The sequence below is a fragment of the Dromaius novaehollandiae genome, chromosome 4 (genome assembly GCF_036370855.1).
Source record: "Dromaius novaehollandiae isolate bDroNov1 chromosome 4, bDroNov1.hap1, whole genome shotgun sequence".
Classification (NCBI taxonomy): domain Eukaryota; kingdom Metazoa; phylum Chordata; class Aves; order Casuariiformes; family Dromaiidae; genus Dromaius; species Dromaius novaehollandiae.
In genome coordinates, this window is record NC_088101.1 from 26555262 (window position 1) to 26580251 (window position 24990).

A 24990-nucleotide genomic window follows, 5' to 3' on the forward strand; every position below is an offset into this window, starting at 1 on the left:
TTCAAAGGAAACTCTGAATGAAACTGGGAGTTACAGAGCAACCAGTCAAACTGACCGCAGTGCTCCAGCAAGAATGGCAAAGTTGATCCCTTGCAGAATTAGAAACCCAGATGATGAAAGTTCAGGGAGAAGAGCCAAAATAATCTGGGACGGTGTCCAAACTGGAGTGAAAAAACATTCTGCAGTACTTCCAACTCTGATAAATAGATAGATAAGCATACTCCTGAAATACAGAAATGACTTGTTTGACCACAACTTCTCTATTGGATTCCTGCAGTCTGAAAGCCTAATAAATGTTTTGCAAAAGCTAAGCTATTCACAAATAATGAACATCTTTTGATACATGACAGCTTTATAAACATAAACAGATAACATGTATTTAAAAATGAGATTCGCCATGCTTAAATTTGTTCTGTCAATATTTTAATAAATGAAGCCCTTCTCTTCAGCACTTTGAATATAAAATAATCCACAGCACTTCAAAAATATCATTCGTTGAAACAGCTTGAAATAGACAACCCTCATCCTCACATAACCTATTATTTCCACAGAATTCCCATTTTGTTAGCCACACTCAGATGTAGCTTGCACTTCTGCTAATTTTTATTTTTACTTTTTGCAATATACAGGCCTACCTGGGAAAATCACAGTGCTAAAGTGTGCACAGCCAGAGTGCACCACCCTCACTCAGTAGAACCTTATTCCTCATGTTATCCTATTTCAAATCAGAGTACCAGAGGGAAGATACTACTAGACTGGTACTGCCTGATAGCAGACAGTTATACTGTCCATGAATACAGAAACTGTAAGCAAATCTGAAAAGTCATTTTCCAAAGATAGGGCCAAAGAAAGAAACATTCAGTGTAAGACATGGAAATAGGACATATTAGTCAAAAAATATTCTTAGACCAAATGGAAGAAAGAGAACAGAATAATTCTGACTGCAGCTAGGTCCTCATTTTTGTCACTATTGTTTCTTGCCAGAACCGGGCTCCACAGACTAGATCCACATTTATGAATTTGGGCTAATGATACAGCTACAAAGCTAGAAATGTGTGACATGGATGTAAATTAATCTAAAAAACACAGCAAGAGTCAAATCAAACATCCTTATTTTTTTAAATTAAAGAATGACCACCAGTATCATTGAAAACCAAAACACAATAATTCGCTTTTTCTTCTTAGTGATATTATAGATAAATTTACTTTGGCAAATACTATTTACAACATATAAGAATATATACTTCAAGTATAACTTATCAACTGTATGTTTAAATTATTGTTATTTTTCCTCTCTATGCCTAGAAGAATAAATGGTAGAAGCATTACAAAGGTCAGTGTTAATGTTAATATTCACTTGGTTATGCTTCAACTGAGACATGGCAGCATTCCGTGCAATTTAGTACCAAAGACATCGGAACAGCGGGGAAGAAAAGAACATGCTTATCAAGAGAAACTTGGCATCTTTGGCCAGACAGACAGGGAAGAAGGTCTAGAGAGATCAAGAAGGCTGTTCTAGATCTAGGAGTAATTCTAAAACCAGCACACAATTTTGATCTGGAGCCAAAAACAAACTGGGAGACAACAGATATAGTTATTGGTGAGGACAGCAGTGCGATAGGACCACATTATTCTTCCGTAGTTACCACGCTGTGAGAAAATAAGTGGCCTTGTGAAATGAGAAACAGTGGGAATCTTACAGAGTGCTGTTGCTGTTCATGTGTCCTATGAGACACTGGATGAACTCGAGGATCTTGATAGTGAAGCAGCAACCCACAGTTCCCATAATTAACACACGGTGAGAGAAAGAGTGGAGGCGGGAAGCTGGGCCGCTCAGTCTTTACTGGGAGGTCTTTTGTCTGTCAAAATAGAAGAAAAGAAGAAATGCATTACTGGCAGGATATGTTGACCAACAGAACATACAAATTCACCAGTAAAAAATAGAGAATAACCACCCCTCTCTCAGCATGGGCCACAATGCTTCTAATTTAGCCCCTTCAGAGTGCTAATGGTTAAAAAAATTATTACAGAAATCTGACTTCTACCATGCCAGAATCTTGACACTTTTTATATGATAAAATATTGGTTTCAATATATGGCAAGTGTATTCCTGGGCGTTTTCTATAACCAACAGACATCATCATTACGCACAGTAGCATTCAATAGTTTCAAACAAAACTACATGGATAGCTCTTGCATAACAAGAAGATTAAATAGTATTGGTAAAGGAACAAATCCTATGGTCTCAAGCTTTGGTTCTGTCTTTTCTTAGGCCTTCTGAGTCCCAGTGTAGTCACTTGGAATTTGCCTAAGGACAGAGCAAGGAGGAGTAAAAGTTAAGTCAGAATTAAATAATTTGACTTAAGAAAATAAACTAATATACTATATGACTCCTCTCATGTTTCAAGTCACAAGCTCTGTTTAATCAAATCACAATGCAGGAACAGACAAATGAGATGAGCTAAAGTTAAAGCGTACAATTCCAATGCCCCAACTGTTTAGCACTGTCTGTCTGTGGGTATGCATGTACCTGAAAATTTGCTGTGGTAAAGGCAAGGCACTGCCCAACGTAAAAAAAGAAATTGTACAGGGGCAAATACCATGGAGCAGCTGACGCTGCAAAATTGCACCTGATGCACTGCAAAAATCACACCCTACCTGGTCTCTCTCACCTGCCCACAGTCACAGATACTTCATGGAGTAAATTCAGGTCAGCAATTGCAGCTGAACACACACACACAGCCTAAAACCTAGTACTGAGCCTCTTTACATGGAGTAGCTTCAGTCACAAGCTCCAGCATCCTCAATCTCCCTTAAAATACATCAGTGAGTCCCAGTACATGTTCTGCAGCTTATTTCCAGTTATATAAAGACCTGCTCTTCTGGTGCGGTAAAAGAGGTAGAAGGAAGGAAGGAGCTTATTCCTAGAACAAAGAGCTTGAATCCTTTAGTGCCATGTCTAATGCCACTGACTTTGATGACTCATGTATAGAAGGAGAGGCTGAGAGTTTAAGAAATGGAGATTTTTACTCTACTTCAATGCATCTGTGGGCCAGTACTTCGGTTACATCCAACAACAAGGCATAGGAAAATAAAAGTATACCTGCTGCTGTAACTGCCTTTCTAGTTGTTCCTTTTCTTTGAGACAGGTCTTAATCTGTGGAGAAATTAAATATTCACCCTGAAAAATCAACAGCTTGAAAGAAACATCCAAAGCTGTTCCTATAGACAAAATGCAGGGACAGTCAAGTTCAACAAGCATCATGCAGCACTTTGTACTGCCCTTAGGACATGGATTGCAGAAATTTCTCCTGGTCCAGAGGAGGAGAGGGAAGGAGTGGGAAAGGCTTATTCCCCATTTGTACTACCCCTAGTCACCATCACTGCTGTGAGAGGTTCTCACAGCTTACATTGACCAGCTGGGGCTGTGCAAGAAATTATTTAGTCATTTATGGTTGCTGGGCAAAGCAAAAATATACAGGAAGAAAGTGTTTCTGTGTACTTTGTCTCCTGCAAAAAAACCCACTCCTTTAACTTATTAAAACACCCAGAACATGGCTAGGGAGTGGGGGAAAAATACGTAAAAGTTATTGCATGTAATACTAATAGATTTCTCTTAGGTACTTCTACATGCCTAGGATGCCTTGAACGGCAAATCATAACATTCCCTCCAGCACTGCTATTTTTACATTGGCACAAAATGCTTCCAAGTATCTGTAAAAACATTAACTAGTCTAGGGCCTTACTGCAGCAGTATGCAGCATCAATCAGGATGTCCAAACTGCTCTCCACTCCAGCCAATGGGAGTGAGGGGCAATTGACAGCACCTGCAGGGCTCTCCAGCAGCTTGCTCCTGATCCTATTGCAAGACCCTATTAGTATTGATGCATTGGTTTGTTAAGAACAAGCCAATACTACAGTTTGTTTCACAACAGCAAGTTGAGGAGTACCATAAATCATCACAGAACATTTTGGTAATGTGTCATTCCTTTAAAACATTGCACAATTTTGTCAAGACAGGAAACCTCGAAATTTCATTGTTTTCAAAGAGGATTGAGAAAGCTCAGATTTTTGCATACCATGATTTTGCTTTGGCTTCCTGAATGTCTGTGAACAGAATACTGACACTACTCTGAAGAGATAAAAAGGATGCTGCAACAAAAAATTATTGTAGAGGCTGCTCAACTTACTTGGATAGAGACTTTTTTTTCTTTCAGTGATATTAATATTAATCTGCAATTCCACTGCAAAGGTCAGGATTCATTACAGAAGCTTTTTATTTCAAGTGTTGGTTTGATGTCACAACTCTTTTATCAAGTGCCAGCAAAAAATTCAACAGTCCTCTGGATTTGTTTTTTGTTTTTTCCCCTCCCATTTTAAGATATATTTGAAGAGTCTTTGCAATAAGCACTCCCTTCATCTACTTCATTTGGAAGAAGTCTCTAATCATTTCTGATCATCTTACTGCATTACTTCAGAATGATTTCATCCCAGGTGGTGACCCCACATAAAATCCAAAGTCAATTAATGGAAGCCAGAAAATCTTGGGTTGTGTGAAAAGTGAGAAAATAAAAATAAAATACACATGTGCTGGCAATAGTAACTTTCTTTTGACTCATACCTGAGAATTTAGTTTATCCAGTTGAGATTGTAAACCCTCATTAATTTTCTGCAGTGCTTCTTTCTCCTCATTAAGTCTTTCTCTGTCAGATCTCTCCTTCCTGAAGTCTTCTTCATATATTTGTACCTGCAATCATTATCATTGAGTATTTGAATTTTGGTAAAGCCACAATGGCAATTTTCATCTACTTTTTTTGTTTGGTTGCTTCTTAAACATTTGATGAGCAATGCAATGCATTCTAAAAGGATCCCTGTTTAGAATTCTGCACCCGAAGGGTTTTTTTTGTCTCTTTTTTATAAAGATTACAAAGTGACAAGCAATGGCTATTTTCCAATGGTACACATCAAACAAAACAGTCCACAGCTTCAGTATTTATAGGCCCTTGTAATTTAAAAGGCTGACTAAGGAATATCCATTTTTAAAGATTAAAAAGAAGATAGCAAATACTACAGACATGGACCTTTCTATGGGATGAACAGTGGTAGACAAAAATGTTGCCAGTAATTTTTCCAATTTTCCCTTCAATTATGAGCACTTTTAACTCCCACCTTACATCTCAGATGCAAGCAGTTAGTATCCTGTAGCAGATGGGAGGTACTGGCAAAGTACAGAAAACTAACTTTTATCATGCAGTCTGACAGAATATTATCACTTCAACCAACCTATTGAAGAGCCAGCATGATAAAATAACATTCTGCTCTTTTCATAACCCACTGAATGCCATGTGACAAGCTTGGCCTTGATACTACTTTGCCTTATGCCTTTTTGTCGTTGTCTGCAGTTGTACCTTTTCCACAGCTTTAGCTCTCCAGTGAAGGTGTGGCCTGAAGGATTAAACTGTGCAGAATAAGTGAGCCATTATTAGAGATTTCTTTCTGATCACTGTTACGGCCTCAGAAGTACAGACAGGTTGGCCAGAAGACTTGGACTGGTCAGGACAGTCATGGAATTTAGAACTCTGTTGGAGCACTGTAGAAAGAAAAAATCTGCAGGAGGCTATCTTGCCCCAGGTATTAGAAACTGTATGGGGAAAAAGTAATTGCCCTATGTACCTTTTGTCTGCAGTATGGGAATTTTGATTCACCCTCTCAAACTGCAGCCCAAAGAATCTACCCGCCTCAGTTTGGAGGCAGAGAGGAAGATTATTTACACAATGAAAATTGAAATAGGGAGGTTTGATCCTGTCACTAGATGATAAGCTGCCTTTTATCACCGAGGGATGCAATGGCTTGTCTATTGTTATGTCACCTAGTGCTGGAGTCATGGCACTGAATCCCATTTTAAAAAAATCTGACCACTTGACACACAGACTGCATGGTTTCAGAAGCAAAATACAAACCCAGAAGTTAACTGGTAGTTGACCAAAGAACTAAGCCAGGCAGCTTATGGGCAGGCATCTACCTGATAAGAAGTTCAAGATTGGTGGCACTCCTACTCACAGATATAGCAAAACCCACATTGCAGTGGAGATTACCATCAGAACTGGTCCTTTCAGTTGGTCACTAAAGCCTGCTGCTGGCTATTTTAAAGAATTGGCTTGCTGCTGCTCATGCATTGCTCATAGTACAGATCTAGTTTTCCTTTTGCAGGCATCAGTACTTCATAGAAAGCCCAAAGAAATGTTAATACCTCAGGAAAAGAAAATAGCCAACCCCATGTTACATAAATTATTTTCATTACTTGCCTGTTGCAGCTAATTTTTGCAAGGTTTTTTGGACTTGACTAGGTATAATTCCCTTCCTGAATAACACTGCGTAAAAACAGAACAAAAGCTTTCTGTGTGGCTGCTTGGAGACTCAGCTCCGCAGCCTATGCCTGAAGGATGCATAAGTGGTGCTGACCCTCAGAAGCAGAGGCATAGCTGTCACTTGCAGAAATCTATGTCCCTTGTATCCCTGTTCTTCTATACACTTCTCTCCTAGGTATTTCTTCATTTCTTTTCTTCTGATTCATTCTCTGCTGTGTCACCTCCCTCCCCCTCCTCAGCTGCATGATCTGTTGAGACTGCAAGAGAACAAACTATCACATTTGTGCTGTATATTCTGTTAACCTGAGAAAGAGCAGACACCTCCCAAGGAGTGAATGCCTTCATCTCTTGTGTAGTGGCCAGGGATGGGCCAATGACAGCCAAGCTATGGTGGGATCCTGTCATGTTCATGTTTGGCCCAAGGGTTCCTCTTCCATACAGTTATAGCCTTCTGCTCCATTTCGTGCAGAGGGAAGTCTGGAGTGACTGTATTGATTTATACAACCAGAAAAATACATTCATAAAATGGTTTCCCCATAAGAATTCTGAAAAAAATTGGTTTACTCTATTTTATTGTGTAGAATGAAATAACTCATTACTGTAGAATCAAGTGCAGGATTTTATTCTCAAGCATGTGGCAAGCATTACATTAGAGAGCAAAATCTGGCTTTGCTGTCAAACGTGACAGAAACAAGTATTTTATTCCCACCGAATAGAATTCCCATTCTGATCACATCCATTTGTGTGTCAATAACATTAACTCTAACACTGTCCAGGACGACAGACCTAAAATGTAAAATTATCTGAAGAGTATCATGCTTTTAAACAGATTCTTTCATATGGAGAGAGAGAGAGAAAGAGTGCACAAAGAACTTACATTGCTCAAAATGAAAATAAAAAAAATATGCTTCTCTATACTGACCAGTATGCAGGTTACAGAGGCAAATGTTTTGCCTCACACTTTGAACTGCAGTACCAAGAAACACTTTGATTTTCCAAGAGTAGGACTCTCATAATTCACTAAACTTTCAACTTCTAAGGAATAAGGAGCAGAAGACACAAGTAACAGATTCATCAATAACTCATGAAGTTTAGCATTCTCCCTGGATGAAACTTAGTCCTTAACAGCAAGCTAGCTACCAGGACATCCTTGAAAGTCACAAGACCTCTGCATTCTGATGCTTCAAGCTGGACACAAGGCTTTGTTCCAGTCCTTTGCAAGGACTGAATTTCGCTTTATGGTGTGCTGACTGCATCTTAAAAAAAAACATTTGATGGACTATAGCTAAGCTGTTTCTTCCTTTCAAAAGCAGTATATAGCAATTCTACCAGACACAGTTCTTAGGGGAAAGGGCAAAATTACACTGCCTTAAGTTCAACCAGGTTTACTTCCAGTTGTTCTCACCTGCTGTCTGAGAACCTCGAGTTGGGTTTGCACATCCTCAAGGCTGTTCCTGTCAAACTTTGCTGAAGGAATCTCAAGGGTAGAGGAGTGTTGCTTTTTCAACATATCCAGGAGGGCCTGCAACATAAAACAGCACATTCGTTATATTGGGATTCACCACATCAAACAAATTCCTTCTAAATCACAAAAATGTTTGCTCTCACAGATTAAAGTGAGCCAAGGATTTTTCTCCTTCTCTTGCAATTGTTTCAATTATAAACTGGATATAAAAAACTCAAATATCAACACACATCTAGGTCCAAATTTTTTAAGTGCCCACACTACATCCATGAACTTGACACAGTGTAATTTAGGAGACTATGTTTTTATTTACAACTATAACCAACATTTACATTTAAATCAGAGCTGCAAGTCTCATTCAGAAATACCATTCCCTGTGCACATCAAAATTTGGGAAAAAACAGGTGTCTAAACTCAGAAGAGGCCAAAAAGAACTAAAGCTACATTCAGTCATGGCCTAAAAATGTGACTACAGTAAAGTTTGATTCAAACACTCTTTGTACTAAGAATACAAATTTCCACAACAGGAACCAAAGTCAAAACTCTGGCTGAAAGGAAGTTATGTAGTCTCTGTAGCTTGTCGCTAGAGGGAGTCATGCATACACACTACACTAATATACTATAGTTACTCTCTTTTTTAGTCATATTCTGCCATAGTTCTTCTCAGACTTTATTTTTAATAGCATCCCACAGCTCTCCCTTGGACTGGAATGATTTGCAAACAATTCTTACTCCTCTCTGTCTATAAACACACATTACGCTCACACATTTCTCATTCTAGCACAAATACCCACCATTCGGTTTTGGTACCTTTCCCTGTCTCTCAAAGAAGATATGGACTCGGTTAACTTTATCCATTTAACTTTATCCATTTTAGCAGGTCAATTCCTGATAACTCTCCCCAGCACCCCCTGGCCATGCTCTCTTCATTTCATAAGAGAATGGGAAAAAATAATTTTCTCAGGCTGGGGTGAGTGGCAGAGCAGGAATCTGATAGCTTTTAGAGAACCAGTACCTACAGCAACCAAAGCATTAATATTATGTATTTAATCTTCCATCAAGTGTTAAAAGAAAAAACAAACAAACAATAAACCAACAAAAACACCTTCCATGGAGAACACAGAAAAGAAAAGGGAGGCATTTTATCTGATGAGCTGCTGTTTGCGAAAACTGTGCAGCAGATAGATTGGTACAATACTAGAAGAGATATGTATCATGTCAATGCATGAGTAAGGTTGAACATAAACATGAAGGGAAGAAGCTTTGTTCAGATAGCTTGCTGATTAAAGCTCCTTTTGCCCCTTTGAGCCATTGCTAATCGCTTTTAAGAAATGACATTTCAGTGCTCTGCACAAATAGTAAAATAAATAACAAAAACAAGTTACAAGGTGTTGTTTAGATTGGGAATGGATTGCCAACAGCAGCAAGAGTAAGTGAAGTTTAACAGGACCACAGTACATCTGAAAGCGAAATGTTCCCTGGTCAATTCCAACTCAAATCCTCTCCCTGGCACGTGGCTTGTAAGTGTACTGCTCGGCACAAATAGGAGTGAAACATGCTTTTATTCTTCTCCCTGCCCATATGGGATACATCTTAATCCTGCTGACAGTCACAGAATCGTAAGAGTAAATCAGGTTATAGGAGAATTCTGGAGGTCGTTTAGTCCAACCCCCTGCTCAAAGCAGGGCCAGTTAGATCAGGCTGCTCAGGGCCCATCGTGTCAAGTTTTGAGCATCTCCAAGAAGGGAGAGTTCACAGCCCCTCTAGGCAACCTGTTCTAACATTCGACCACCTTCATGATAAAAGTAGTGGTTCAGGTGCTCTAATTCAAAGGTAACGATGTCATGGTTCCTTTGTCTTCTGCTCCATTCATTTTTTTATATGCCTCTCTCTTTAAACCTCTCTCTCTCTCTTTAAACCTTGCCAATAAGACATCTATATTTTACTCATCATAGCAATACTGATGTTACTAATTGGTAATGCACATTTAAAAATGAAAGCATGTACATGTACTTTATGAGTGGTATCAATTCAAATAAGTTTTCTTCCCAGCCTCTGCTGTAACACTAATCTGCACATGCACAAACAGAAGGAACGTGTGAATTTTGCTCCGATTGTATATTTAGACACAGCTCTGCTTATTTAGGAGTCTTCAACAGTCATCATTTCCTACAGATTTCCCTTACCTGCCCCTCCCATCCTCAGGTGCTATAGGTAGTGACAGAAATCAAAACTTGTGTGAATACTTCTGAAAACCTCTGGAAGAGCCACATTTTGTCATTTGCAAAGAAATTTCTGCCTCCCTCTGCTTATTTTTCTAATTTCTGCCCATAAACTGTTGACAATTCTCCTGATTCTTGAAAAAAATGTCACTATATTGACTATTTTTCTTGCAGCTCACTTCCTAGAATCATATCGTGATACAGAAGTATTTGGGAAGTTTTGTTTTGTTTTGTTTTTGAGGAGGTTTTACAGTACAGGATTATGGAGAAAAAGTTCAAAAAATCCAGAAAATAGGAACTCCAAAGGCTTCAAAATAGATAAAAACAAGATGCAGATTTTTTCAAGCCTCATTTGGAAGCAATGTTGTGAAACTCTGTTTTATCAGTTCTAATAAAATAAGAAACGACAACATGAATAAAGCCGAATTGGTTTAAGGTCAAAATCCGTGAGGAAAGATTACAAAGATAGTCTAAGAATTGCTAGTTATGTGAAAAAAGTCAGATTTGGGTCATGGTAATGTTATTAGATCAATAGTGACTTATTGAGAACTATGTCATTATATGAGATTTGTAGTTCCAAGTATAAAATGGAAACTAAGAACTACTAAAGCTAATGCTTTAAGAGGTAACTTGAATATTTTTTTTCTTAAAATTCCACTCACCTCTGAAATGACAAAAGATGAGACTATTTTAGTCATTTATATGAGAAATGAAGATATTGCGGATCTACTGCTTATAAAAACTTTATTCACAACTGTGAATAAAGTGAGCATGGGACACTAAAAGGAAAAGTAAGCTATTTTAAATTTGCAAATAAGATCCTTAATTTCAAATAAGCAATTTTAAGAAATGACAAAAATTGTAGACAGGATCTATAATCAGTTCTGGATACAATTTTCACTGATCATTTGGCTATTCTTACTTTAATAAAGGCCAAAGTGCAAAAAAAGTCAGAAAATCTTTTCTCAGGGAAACTGAAAGAAATATCTAAGAAAAGGCTTCAGAGACAGGTAAATGAATAATCTCAAGAAGAAGAAATAAAATGCCTTTAGGGACTGCAGAAAGGATTTGATCCCCAGCAAAAGCTACCCTTTGGAAATGTAAGTGCAGGGTAAGACAAACAGTCAAACTGAGCTATATGTCTTAAAAGAAATGAAACTGTAAAAAGTTCTTTCACTATAAAAATAAAAATGAGTACAAGAAGGAAGGCACTATACAGTGAGGCTGTAGGCAAGATTAAAGACAGTAGTTTCCAATAAGGATGATGATGTAGAGCACTGTGGCAGTGGCAGAGGATGACTAACAGCAAGGAACACACACAAATGAGAAAGAATTCACAGCTGATTGAGTTAAACTCAGCTTAACTTAATGTAGTGTTAAATAACATTCATTCTGAAGTATTGAAAATTGGAACCTGAAATTACAAGACTAGCAGCACAAGAGTCTTCTGAGATTGTCAACATCAAAATGGAAGTGTTTGACTGAAAAATAACTAATGCGGTCCCCAAAGCTAAAAATAAGAAAATTCGTTCACGCAACTACACATCTCTTAATCTAACATCAAGAGCATGCAAGGCTTGAGAAGGAATTTTGAAGAGAAGAGCTTTAGACATGAGAAGAGGGATGAAACAAAGCACTGGGCATATCCGTTTAACCTGGTATCCCTCACAGAAGAGTAGATTTTCCTAACGGGAAATACGCTAGAGCTAATTAGCCTATGTTTTAACAACACATTTGAGATGGGGCCAAAGGAAAGTTATCAATTAAGTCAGAGAGACATGTGACTAGTACCTGAACTACACGGTGAACAAGAAATCAGCTACAGGAAAGGCAACAAACTTGGCTTATGGCATTGCAAATTATTATGGCATTGCAATACCACTTCAATGTTGCAAATGTCTAAGTAGGATCAGATCAGATCAAACATGATACTTTGGGTTCTCTGGATGAATGGATCAAAATTAGATGAAGCTGAAAGTAAAAAGTGTAATGTCCTTAAAAACAAATAGTAATACCATCTATAAACTGGTAGCTAATCACTTTAAAAAGACTGAGATGAAAATCCACACATATTAGCAGGCATAGCTGTATTTTAAAAGACCAAAAGAGCCCAGCTAAAGTGTCTCCTAGGGAAAGTATGATTGCTCTGTGCACCTATAGGAAAAGAGCAAAAGTAATGCAAGGAACGGAACAGATCTGTTTGAGAACAAATGAATATAATCTGGACAGACAAACCAAAACAAATTCAGACAGACCAAAACTGACGAAAGCTTCTTTCAAAAAAAGGTTTACACTTCTAGAATAGCTTCCCAGCAGAAGCACAGTAGAAGCAACTTAGGTATTTTTTAAGGTAAAAGTTGTTTGATTTATGAAAATTTACAAGAACTTCAAGTCACTGAACCTCCAGGAGCAGGGGACTAGACTTAAAAGGGCAAAGAGGATCCCTTCCAGTCTTACGTGTACTCATGACACTAGATTTGAAGAATGCAAATACACAGAAAATGAGTAATGCATTGTGCTCATATGTAGGGAACTGTGTTACATAAAATCGATATTTCATTTACAAGTGTGGTTTATTTGCCCATCTATCCTAATCCCAACTGCATTATAAGATTATAATAAAGCAAGATAAAACTGAAGCAAGGTGTTTTACAAACAAGACCTTGAATGAAAGTCACACTAAGGTTTTAAGCAAGTCCTGCCAATGCATTTTAAAAAGAGCTATAGACCACAAATTCAGTCAGATTTTTGTATATGGCAACATTACTTCTTTTGTCTTGACTTTCACGTCATGGTCCTCTAGCTTGTGCATCACTTAAAGTTATACAGCAATGGTTATTGCAGTCCATTTCCTCAGGAAGCGTTTGTGGTTCACCATGAAATACAAAATTATTAGAAAACACCCACTGCTTTATGTGATCTTCTGATTAAACCAAGTTATGCTTATTACTTTCCCTCTGCTCAAAACCCCCCCCCTCCTTAAGCTATTTTACTGCAATTCATTCAATTATATATATGTATACATATATACGTAAAAGACAGGAGCATATTTCCTATGCAGAGAGGCCATTATTCTCAAACACAGAATATATGTAGAAGAAGAGTTTTAAAACTGTCTGAAATTTTTTTAATCTCAGTGTTTCACTGCATGCATATGAAAGAATCTTTGTGCCATTTCTCATTTTAAGGAAGGGGAACCTAAAGAGAGCTTAGACACAACACACAGACAAGTTTTACAGGAGAGGCCAAAGTTTTTCTCAACTTTCCTCTTCCCAATGCAAAATCTACTACCTGCAAAGAGCAACATGCAGACGTATCAGCTAAACTGAGCTCTTGCTTTTTTCCCCAGCTCTCTGAATCTGTGACCTGTGGATTAACAGTGATTGCAAGTTTGCTACCATGAACAGGATGTTCATCCAGCTTTAAAAAGGAAAGCATTGCACAGTGTCAGTGCCTGACAACAGAGAGCTTACAATAAAAGGAAGAGTTCCTAGTCAGTGGCTCACTCTTGTTCGTACCTTATTGAGACGACTTATTTCACATTCATAGCGTTCATTCTTTCTTATCATCGAGGCACTTTTTTCCTTCAGGAGCTTGTTCTCTTCCTTCATTTCATGGAGGGCATCAGCGAGGATCCTTTTTTCTTTCTGGAACACAAAAATAGAGAGAGAGGATGCTGAAACGCAGATGGAAACATTTTTCAAGAATGATTTTCAGCATATCTGCTGTCTGGCAGTTATGCTGCATTTTTGTTGTCCCAAAAACTTCTGGTAAGCGAGACAACAGGAAGTCGGATGGTTAATCAAAGCCTGACATGATAAAGTTTGTTGAGATTGTTCTGACCGCTCACTATATGACGAGATAGAGAAAACATACCAGACTAAATCCTCACTCTTTGCAGTTGCATAAAGGCATGATAAAGCTGGCAGGCCAAGGAGATTAGTAGCATACAGATGATCATCCCAACCCTGCGTTGTTCTCATGTACTCATAGCATAAGCAGAGTCAGAAGCCAGGGCAAGAGCCCAGAAGAGACCCAGATGCTCCCGGTGTCATACAACATTGAAGGCAACACCAGATGTCAGTATCACATAGTCTGAGGACTTTCTCTACTATATGAGCAACTGAGGCAGGTGTCAAGTATTGCTCAATGTTAGAAAGCTACAAATGCAGGCTTAAAAATCCCCTTTCCTTGACCCCATCACAGTTGTTGCTGACTTGAGCTTGACATTCCCTAGCGTGTGCATCTACCCTGTTTCCACCACAGCAATCTAGCAGTAAGTAGTCCTTGCTTGCAACAGTATTTATACTATTCTTTCAAGGTGGTGTTATAGGAATTAGTAAAATGGATTTGCCAAAGTTTAAATTTGATTCTCTCCTATTGCTTTCAGTGCAGCTATTTTCAATTTACAATGCAAGGAGCTAAGATCTGAACCAGATCCTGAAGTAACTGTCATCGTGTAAGGTCCCCTTCCTTTCTCTCACAGAGCAATGCATTCCTTGCTAGTCTGCTTTTGTCAGATTGTCTTAGACCAAAGCTGTTCAGACATATGTAACAGAACAGCCTGTTATTTAAAAAAAAAAAAAAAAATCAAGTATTGTTCTGCAGCTGCTTTATGAGATAAAGAAATAAGATCCAACGATCACATGCACAGGAGATCATATGAATGCTTCTTCTACGCAACAGGCTTACCTCTGTGCAGCAAGCTACTAGGTATTTACTGTCTGTGCTCATGAGCAGTGAATCACAGTGTGCACACTGATCCACTGAAAAAACACCCTGGAGAAACTGTCACTTCCACACGGGGTGACTTTATTTTCCTTTGTTCTAGGTTACTTGTTCCATTTCATTTTCTCAAAAAAAGTAGGCAAAATTAGCAGGGCATCTCTGCATTACTTAAGTGCAGGATCTCACCCAGGAGCTCACTCAAGTTGACATGTGTATGTGTGTTTTCAGACACTATAAAATAAAAACAACCCTCCTCCCCTCCTGCCCCACACAACCTAAAAACCTTATAGATGCTTAACTCTATTCTTCCCTTAGCATTTGCCATCCTCTTTTCCTAGCTCCTAGCACATGTTCACCTTCTCAGATGGTGACACCTTGGGGAATCTGGCCATTTATAACTAAGGAATTCCAGTTTGTTCAGGTTTTTGAACCATCTGAATTGTTATGCCTCATTTCCTCTCATTTGACATGCACTCTTAGCTGTTATGGCACCTAGACATTCCAGTGAATAATTAGGTCTTTCCTTACAGACTATGGGTACATGCTCATACCTAGAGAGAACAAAAGACATTTAAATCTCCAGGACAGCCAGTTTTTCTCAGTGAGATATGGAGTACACGGGGACAGATAATGTTAAATTTACATTGTGACTCTGGGAGAGCGATACTTTCAGGTGCACCAAAAAGGAAAAAACAGCCCTGTAAGCAGCAGCATGTAATCTGTCCCAGTGTCACTCACTGTTGTTGGTTTACAAAAATGGCTCAACTAATCACCTGGGGAACAGCTAGTCTGAGCAAACACACTCAAAAGGTTCTGTCAGGCTGCTGGTCTAGATGAGCAATTAAAGAAGAAATATAGTATTACTCTACTCTGGCAATAGCCCTGTGCAACCTATCCCAGCTCTGTGGCTATAGGGAGGCAAGTAAAAAATTTAAAAGAAAAAGGGTTGTTATCATCCAAGAAAGAAAAATAAATAAAGAAAAAAACATAAATGTGGGTATGAAAGATGTTTGTTGCTGTGGAAAAGCTCCTAAAAAAATATAACCTTGGTAGATCTGTCAGCCTGAGCTCTTTCAGCACCTACTGAACCTTAAAGCAATAAGCCTGCTCACATGTTTTCAAGCTGAACACATCTTTAAGCATCTTGATGAATAAGCACCTGGAACTGCTTTTTCTTCAGCTAACTCCATGGGCAGCATAGCCTAACATGAGTTTGCACAACTGCTGACATGGTTGTTGCATCCATGCTGCTCATTCAAAATTTTCCACTTCTAGCAGCTATCAGCTGCAAAGGGATAGGCTTCCTTCATCCCTGCAGGACACTCACAAATCAAAGAAATTCAGAGTAAATAGAAACACTTGCTAGCTGAGTATATAATGTAAAAATTCCTGATCCAAGGCTGAAGTTCCAAGCAGATTATCCCATCCTCCTAAGAGATTTTTGGATCATACAGTTATTTTATTCATTATTCAGGTATGTAATAAAAAATTGAAAAGAGCACTGCTCATCCTTATCTTCCAAAAAGTAGCTACTGGTATTTTTTACAGCTGTCATATATTAAAAGGTTGGCAGTAAAAATCTTAGTGGTATGACTAAGAAAGATGGTCTTGCACTGGACTCGGCACTCAGAGAGGGCAAACACAGACAGGGATTCAGAAAGCTCATAATGATATGGTTTGCTTTAAAGCATGTAAACAGTCCTATTGGTTTGAAATTCAGCACATACTTGACTAAGACCATACCATAATAGATAAGCAAATAAGATGAACGTTCTGCTTATGAAGATAAAAGTTTAGGGCTTTGCACTTTTTTTTCCTGCAGCAGCTAACATGCATCTTATCTGAGTATGGAAGTGATGCATTTTGCCACATTGTTTCAGGTTTGTTTCACATCATCAGGTTTCCCATGAGAATAGAGACGCCTGACTTCAGCCCTTAGAACTCGATCCAGAAAATCTTGTAAGAGGTTATAAAGTGTGAGGTACCACGAAATCAAATGAGATTAGTAAGCACTATACTCTGTAGTGCTTGTAAGACAGGGCAAACACAAACTTCTGCGTAAATGTTTGACATGTATTTGCTGATCGTTTAGGTTGGTGGGTTTACTTGGGTGAGAATTCAGCTTCAAGGATCTACCTTTAGGTGCAAATGTCTACACAACAGCTGATGCCTAAGGAGTCTTGAGAGAGATGCCTAACCAACCTCAGGGTGAGTTGAACAGCTCTCTAGAATAGACAACTACAGCTGATCAGCTGAATTGCTTTCAACACTAACAACTGTACTGACTACATCTCTAGTCTCTAAGGGGAGCTGACATAGCAGCTCACCCGGAAAAGCCTACACTGTCAATACCAAAATTTAGGTGTCTGGAGCTGAATTTCATTCCTTTGGTATACATCTTCATATATTTTGTATAACATCTGCAATGTCATCCCTATTCATCCCTATCTCATTTGAAATCACTGAAGTGTTTTCTTTTGTTCGGCATAAAGTTCAGCCACAAACTGAACAGCTAGGAAGGAAATCTCTGCAGAACTCGTATCAATTTGCTCTTTACTCCCCCACACATACTATGTTCTCGGCCAATTTCTATGGAAATGACTGTCTCTCTATACACAGCCCTCTGATCAGAAACAAGATCAGCCACTGCCTTGGATATAATCTCGAAGAGCACTCAACACCACAAGCCCAACTAATTGCCATGCTACAACCTACACGCTGTGCCACTCACTAGAAGAGAAAAGACAAGACAGCATTCAACACTGAGCACAAACAGGGTAACAGAGTGCATCCTCCTACCGTTTCTTGCAACGGCCCATCTCTGCCCAGGACTCGCAAATTCTCATTTTCTGGATGATTTCGATGTCTCTCTTCCTCCAGCTCACCAACTCTCCTCTGTGACACGTCCAGTTTTGCTTTCATTTCTGCCAGCTGAAAAGCAAATAACATACCTGGTGGTCTGACTGGGGATCCTGAATGGCACAGCATCCCTAAGGTGCCTCCAACTCCTTCCAGCTCTCAGCAGATTAGGGTAAAGAAATGGATCTGGTTGGGTGTAAAGTTTCCAAGCACTTATTCCCCCTCCCCACCTCCAAGCCCCGCTGCTCTGTGTGCATTAAGATCCTTAATGATTCTGAGCAATTTCTCTGTTAGTGTTAACCCAGTTGGCTCTAGTACCGATTTTGCTGCAAAAGGACATCTATTGTGGATCTACTTCCATTTATGAGTTCTCCATTTTACTGTTCTTTTTCTTTCTCTTTGCAATGGGGGCTCCTTCTGCAGTGGCGAACATCCAAAGCCATCTAATCAGAGGCATAATATTAAATGAGGAAGAGCCATTCAAATTCTTCTCTGTGCAAGAAATTCAGGAAAGAAACAATCCAGATCTCAGTAAAACTTACTGAGAAATATCAGAGATAAAATTTTATTTATAAGCACATGATGTCACTCTGAAAACTTCCTTTTCATAGAAAGAAACAAGAGATGAGAAGTGTCAGTCACTGAAACAACTTGCTTTTTGGAATATCAAACAAAACTGTAAGCAGCCAGCTTTGCTAGGCAGCTGATTATGACATCTGTGACAAAGGTGCCAAACAGCAGAAGCAAGGAATGAAAGCTATGCCAGTGGCATCTTGACAAAAAAGGAAATAAAAAAGTATCAACTTACAATCATTTTAATAGGAAGTTTTTATACAGGGTGGTTTCTCAAAGGATAAAACCCCTCTGTACATATAGAGGGTGGCATTCATTGAGGATTTATCTGAGAGTTCCCCCATTACAGAGAGCCCTAGTGAGCTTCCAGGCTTCACAGACTACAGTGAAAGGTAACAGGAAGTGGAAGAGATGAGGTGCAAACCAAGAGATGCGTGACAATGAAGAGCAGGGCCTGGGCACACCAGGCACTGCAGGCTAATTTTTAGGGAACTGTGCTTTCTAGTTTGAGGAATTTCTATTGCCTTGTGAAGGGCAGGAAGATTTCTGCTGTTATGTCCACCACCCTGGTCCCTACTATTTTAGAGATGACCTGCTTTCCTGGTCATTTTGACCTACTGAAGAGTGTATACACATTAGCTTCACTTCTGTTATGAAGCTTTCTTTCCTTTGTGAGCTAAAGACAAAGTAAATGTGATACTGTTTTTTCAGATACTGACTAAAGCTGTGGCTTGTTGGTATTCACACACAGACTTAACTAACAACAGGTGGCATTCACATTCCAACAGAAGTAGTCAACATTTTTACCTTTTTTTCATAGTGCTGTTTCATACTTCTAAATTGATGATCCCATTGCTTGTTCACCTCCAGAAGCTGTAATTGTCATCAGGAATCCACAGTAAACAACCCTTGTTTCAGCATTCTTAATAAATAAAGAATAGGCTAGCTTTCTAATCCTCTAGCTATGAATGTTCACAACCTCCTCACTGCCTGGCCAGCTCATATGAGAAAAAGCAAGCCTAGCGTTTGGCAAGCTTTATGGCCCATCTGCCAGTTCTTTGCCATTTTGGTTAAGGTGTGTGAATGTTCAAGGAAGTAACATCCAGGAAACATGCAACTATATGATAAACTACAGGTGAATCATTTGTAACACTGTACAAATTTCAGCTGCAATTCCTAAATGGTCAAGGACTTTCTTGTTAGTTTGCTTTAAGTTACATGCATATATTTACAATTTAAAGGTCACTGACTTCAAACAAGTGAACTGAAGACTCCGATTAAATGGAATTTTTACTTTGCACAAACCCTGCTTGCCTTTTTCAGTACTACTAAGCAACTGAGAAAGACTCAGGTGGGGAAGCTCTCAGAGGCATGCTGCTTTGTGGGATATAGGATCACTTTTTAGGATGTTCAGCAAGAGAATAACTTCCATTTTTCTGCTACCTGTGACTAAGGTTCCATTTGTTACTACTCACAGTGATTCCTTGACCTTTACAATAGAGATTAATAAGAAAGTTTGCCCTCTGTGTCATACAAACTTTTGCTCTTCTTAGATTCATAGCTGTGTTACAATAAGGCATCATTTATCTTTAGCAACAGCTCCCCAAATATAATGCTGCCTAGCTTGCTAGATATAAGTAGAACTATAGGAATTAATTTAAACATAACTTTAAGTGCTTACAGGCCTGGGGCTGTTAAAAAATGCAATGCATAAAGTCTCCAGATAGAAATTTTCCCTCAATAATGCAGGACTAGATTTTCATAGATAAATCATAGGCCTTCTTGCACTTGCTGGTGAAACCAATTGCAGCATACGCACAGTGTAAGTAACAGTGCTAATACATTCAGTGATTTTCTGCCCTGGAATTATTAGTAATATTGTAAGGTCTATCTTAGAGGTTATAATTGTGAAGGATACTTAAGATTACCTCTCGTCTCTGTCTTTTCAGTGAGAGGATCTGTTGTTCCACAGAATCAGCTGATATAGTCTTCTTTTTGGTCAGCATTGTGTGCTTTGACTGGAGAAAAAAAGTGTTTAAAAATGAATACTTTCAGCATCCTCTCCCCAAGTTAAGATCATCATATGAAACTCCCATCCACTCTGCCATGTGCCCATAAAGAAATATTAAAACAGCAATATTTTCTTACATGGCATTTTATTTCAGTTCCTTTACACCTGTTGATAACAGATCCTGAAGTATACACCTGCCTTAAGCCCTGTTTATTCTGTGCTTTAATGCAGCCATTATGCAAACAGAAACTGAAATAAACAGAATTATGTCTATTTGCACCATCTGAGACGTAGATAACAAAATAGGAATTCAACTATCTCACAGATGGCAGTATAAACAAGTAGCACAAGCCACAAAAGTTGAGCATAAGTTAAAGTGGGTGTAAGTAATTAGCATTAGAATAATTAGTACTGTTGCACCAGTGTTTGCAGGGGCAAGGCCACATTTTCTAGCACAATAGGCTCAAAACAAGCAATAAAGAAAATGAGTGGGCCATTTGGAGCTATTAGGAAATCGATCCAACCTGAAATTGTTTCATCTTTAAAACATGGGGGTTTGTCCATGTAGGACAAAAGCAGCTAAGCCTTCAATTTTATAATGGTAATGAAGTAGATCATAATTTCCACGAAGTTTCTATGGATTCTCATAAAAGCAAACATGCGATCTATTAGACATGATTTTTTATATATATATACATATACACACACAGACGCATACAAACACACAGAGTAAGAGAACTGTACTTGGAAAAATGTATATGTTCAGGAAAACTCATTGTGTCAGATACCTGGTCATTTGAAGAGAGATTTTTTTTTCCTCACTAGTCTAAATTCTCAACCAATAATATGAGAAATCGAAGAATAAAAGTCTGAGCACTTCTGAGGTCTTAAATCTCCCCAAAATCAAAATTTTTTCTTTAACTATAGAATTTAATGCCAACCACCAAAGAAGAATAACACAGAAGCAAACAAGACTGTTCCCTATACAAAATCAACCTTGTTGGCACAAGATGCTTAACTTGAAGTTATCTGAAGCAACTGAATAGCTCCACAGACTGCAACGTATGTGTTGAATTGTCTTCAACAATCAGAGCCTTAGCCATATATTTGAGGGTATAAAGAGTCCTGTTATGGTCAATGGAATGACTCACAAATATAATAACTATATACACACTCAGCACCAACTAGCCCAGATACTACTCTCTGAAATTGTTGGGCCACTGAAATGAACCACTTTCTACCCTTTGTATAATATCAAATTAAAATGACCAGATACTTTTAGGGAAAACAAATACTAAGAAAGATTTTCTTTCTAAGAATGCCACATGTACAAATATTTCTGACATTTTCTTCTACCTATAAACAGCATAAATCATTCAGACAAATCTACTATAACTCATGACAATCTATAAAGCGACACATGATTTATCCACTACTTTAACCCATTCCTGTTAATTAGACAGCATTTCAGAGGACAGGTGAAACATTCACTTACTTCTAACTGGTTGGGTGAAGCTTCCATTTTATCCGCATCTGCCCACGCACATCCGAAATGGCTTGGAACATTTGTTTCACTACAGGTCTTTGAAATAGAAGAGCAATGAAACAGATATTTTAAGCTGCCTAAAGGAGCGGGAAAAAATACATGAAGACATAGAACATACACTAGGGCTGTCTGCGCAAACAGCCAAGTCTAAGAAAAAGGTGATGGAATTTTGATTTTAAGCTTTTCCTCCTTCCTAACTGGGGCTTCCCGGAATGTTTAAAGCACACTGCCCATGACTAATGCACAAGGGAAGACAGTACTCTGTTTCATGTGTATGTAAATTACAATGGACTGGACAATTCACCCCTGTGAGAGGAAGTTGCATGTATAAAGGAAGGAACAGTATATTTTTTCAGTAAATAAGAGGACAGGGTTTTCTTTCCTCAGAGCCAGAGAGATTTACTTCCAGTAGAAACAAAGCACTTATGCAAGTATGACAAGTATTATGGGACAGTAAGGGAGTGTGAATTATCATGACAGAAAAGTGAGTCATGCTTGCAAAGGAGCAATAGTAAAGTTTGTTAACAGCTATAGGGAAGAACACACCCATGCAAAACCCAAGATGTTCTGGGGAACCCCAAAATTGGAAAATTGTCTTACTTTCCCTGAAGAAAAGCTGCACAAAGTTTCAGAACAACAGATTTCGTTATTCTTCTCTTAAGGACCTAACATGTACAGTTATAGCCACTTATCCCATCTAAGCATGGATCCAGCTTCAAGATACTCCAGTCTGTTCTGAACACTTCAAATTTATGCCTTAGTTTCCCATTTGGGAAAAGAGGCTAATACTACCAAATCAAACTCATAGAAAAGATTAACAAATAAAACACTTCCACCAAATTTTCAGATACAAAGTCAGAAGGAAATAGAAAAGCACAAAGTATTGTCATCTTCAGTCTTAGAATTCTGAATAATAATAGATTTGAGGAGGAAACATAAAAGAAAAATCCTTTTCCTTATTGTGGAAAGATCCCTGGGACCAAGTTTTTTCAGCAGAAGCAGAGATTGTATATCTGTTTTTCAAGGAAAGGAATAAAAAGTAATCTGTACAATAACATAAAATAATATAAGTCTTCAGAAAAGCTTCCAATTTCAAGAAAAAAAAATACACAACTGCAGTAATTCTTTGAAATGATGGAATTCAATAGCCACATTCCAAAACTCTAGTTGGTAGTGTGTGACTAAGCAACTCCTTTTCTGTAGGCTATAAAACCCAATTTGGAAGAAAGCTACTATTTAAAAATATTCACACACGAAATAAATCCTGCCCACCCTGACGCTCCTTTTAAATTTTTCAATTTCATGAAGAGGCTAGAAAACTTTTGAGATATAGTGAAAGAAATTACAAGACAGATTTAATTTTAGACAGATTTACATTTTAGACACTACAAAGAAGTTATTCTATCCATCAAAAATAGAAGATTTCATCTATGTCTATATCAAAACTAGTCTTTGGGCAAATATCCATTCCAGGTAGAGCACTGGTTTAAAGAAAATAAGACAGACTATCCCGTTATGACTGGTTAACAACAGTAATTTCTGCAGTTGCTTTTTTTGCCATTTCTGTAGTGATTTCTGTATTGTAAAAAAATACATGCCAGTAACTATCAGACAACAAAACAAAGTAAACTGTTTTACCACCTAAGCACAGTGAACTGAAACAGGAAAGCTATCCTCCGGCAAACAGAAATGCAATAAGGCCAACTTTTAAAATGAACAAACACACCGCATTACATGAAAGAAAGTAGTAGTAATTAAACTGTAAAATCCCCATAGTGGGGAAGAAAGAGGAAAGAACACACATTTTAAAAATGAGACCGTATTGTAATAAATTTGTTAAAGGTTTATGTCAAATCAAAGCTTTCACCTAAGGACTTCAAAGCACTTTATAGAAGTAGGTATTAATCCTATTTCACACTTAGGGAAACAGATGAATTGAATGCTAAAAGTCATCCAGATGCTAGTGTCAGATCAGAGAGTGAATGACATCGCGCTCTCACCCGCAGTCTGTCTGTGGCTGTCACAGGAGCTTCTGCAACGTCCATTAGCAGGATGTCACTGTATAATTCATGTTCTCACCCCCAAGAAGTGAGAAAAAATTATTTTCTGGACTAAAGTTAGTGCACATAAAGAGCCAAAAGTTAGATCACCTGCTAAAGCAGAGGATAATGTCACTAGACACAAATAACTGGAACAGCAATTATCTATCATCTGATTACAGTGTCCTAGTACCTTGTATAGTATCTGCTACAGTCCTTGTGGATAATAAACTCACAGAAAGAGTCTGTTTGGTCCTTATAATACCAACACTGAACAACTAGCCAATTTGTAAAAATATAATCAAAAATTCACAGATGCATGATTGACACTAAGTCCTCAGTTGTTAATAACTTTATAACCATATTAATCACCATTAAGAATGAATGATTATCTCTTGGAGCAGAGGAGCTGAAGGCTTTTGGAGACTGCCACTTTACATTATAGCACAGGGTTGTGATCTCATCAATGCTACAGTAAATCTCAGCTAACTCCCCTTCTTTCCAGTTCCTCTTCTGATACGACTAATGAAAATCTGTCAAACGTTAATGTTTTGATGATATTGTTGTGTGAAAAATACGGATTTCAGCTGAACAATAAACATCTTGATGAAAGGTGATATTTATAGAGATTCGCTAGTGGTGACGCTATTCCTTTTTAAATAGTTTCAGGGAGCTTAATGAAAGGACTGCTGAAAAAGTCTCACAGTATTTTGGAAGTGAAGACAGGGTAGGCATTGGGGTCAGAGGATCTTGGGTAGTTGTATCTTCTTTGTCCTGACCAAAATCTCAGTCTTTGGGAGGAGAGCTAGTGGACTATTCAGTAGTGAGGCCAGAGCACAGAACAACTGGTGTAGGATCCAGAATAACACTATGTCAACTCGGTAAGATCCTTGGAGAAGGAGACCCAAGCAGCCTTTAAAGAGAGTCTGCTGCTGGAAAGAGAGCATTTTAAAAGCTCTGTTGCTGACAGCTGCCTGAGCTTTTCTCCAATTTTATGCTGCTGTTCTGCAGGAAAATAGGCCTACCGACATGAACCTGTTTGTCCAGGGTTTGGGGTAGTCACATCAGTGAGTACTGAATACCTAGGACGAGAGACAAAAGGGCTGCTTCCTGAGAGCCCTGGAAGAGAGGTGAAAATTTCGGAACAGGAGATGTTGAAATAGTAACAGTGTCTCCATG

At 38.4% G+C, this 24990-nt stretch overlaps 1 protein-coding gene across 4 annotated transcripts in view; it reads right to left on the bottom strand.

Moving 5' to 3' along the window:
- Positions 1-24990, bottom strand: part of TNIP3 (TNFAIP3 interacting protein 3) — a 58077-nt gene that overhangs the window by 12532 nt on the left and 20555 nt on the right. For 2 of the 4 annotated variants that reach the window (XM_064510648.1, XM_064510647.1), the window contains exons 4-12: positions 21722-21808; positions 20144-20233; positions 19023-19088; positions 17583-17714; positions 13574-13702; positions 7774-7890; positions 4622-4747; positions 3104-3157; positions 1701-1859 (exon numbers count right to left, since the gene is read on the bottom strand). In XM_064510648.1, the coding sequence (XP_064366718.1) occupies positions 1701-1859; positions 3104-3157; positions 4622-4747; positions 7774-7890; positions 13574-13702; positions 17583-17714; positions 19023-19088; positions 20144-20233; positions 21722-21808 (960 nt within the window). The remainder of the gene's footprint in view (positions 1-1700; positions 1860-3103; positions 3158-4621; positions 4748-7773; positions 7891-13573; positions 13703-17582; positions 17715-19022; positions 19089-20143; positions 20234-21721; positions 21809-24990) is intronic. The other 2 variants (XM_064510650.1, XM_064510649.1) reach the window with 2 other exon arrangements.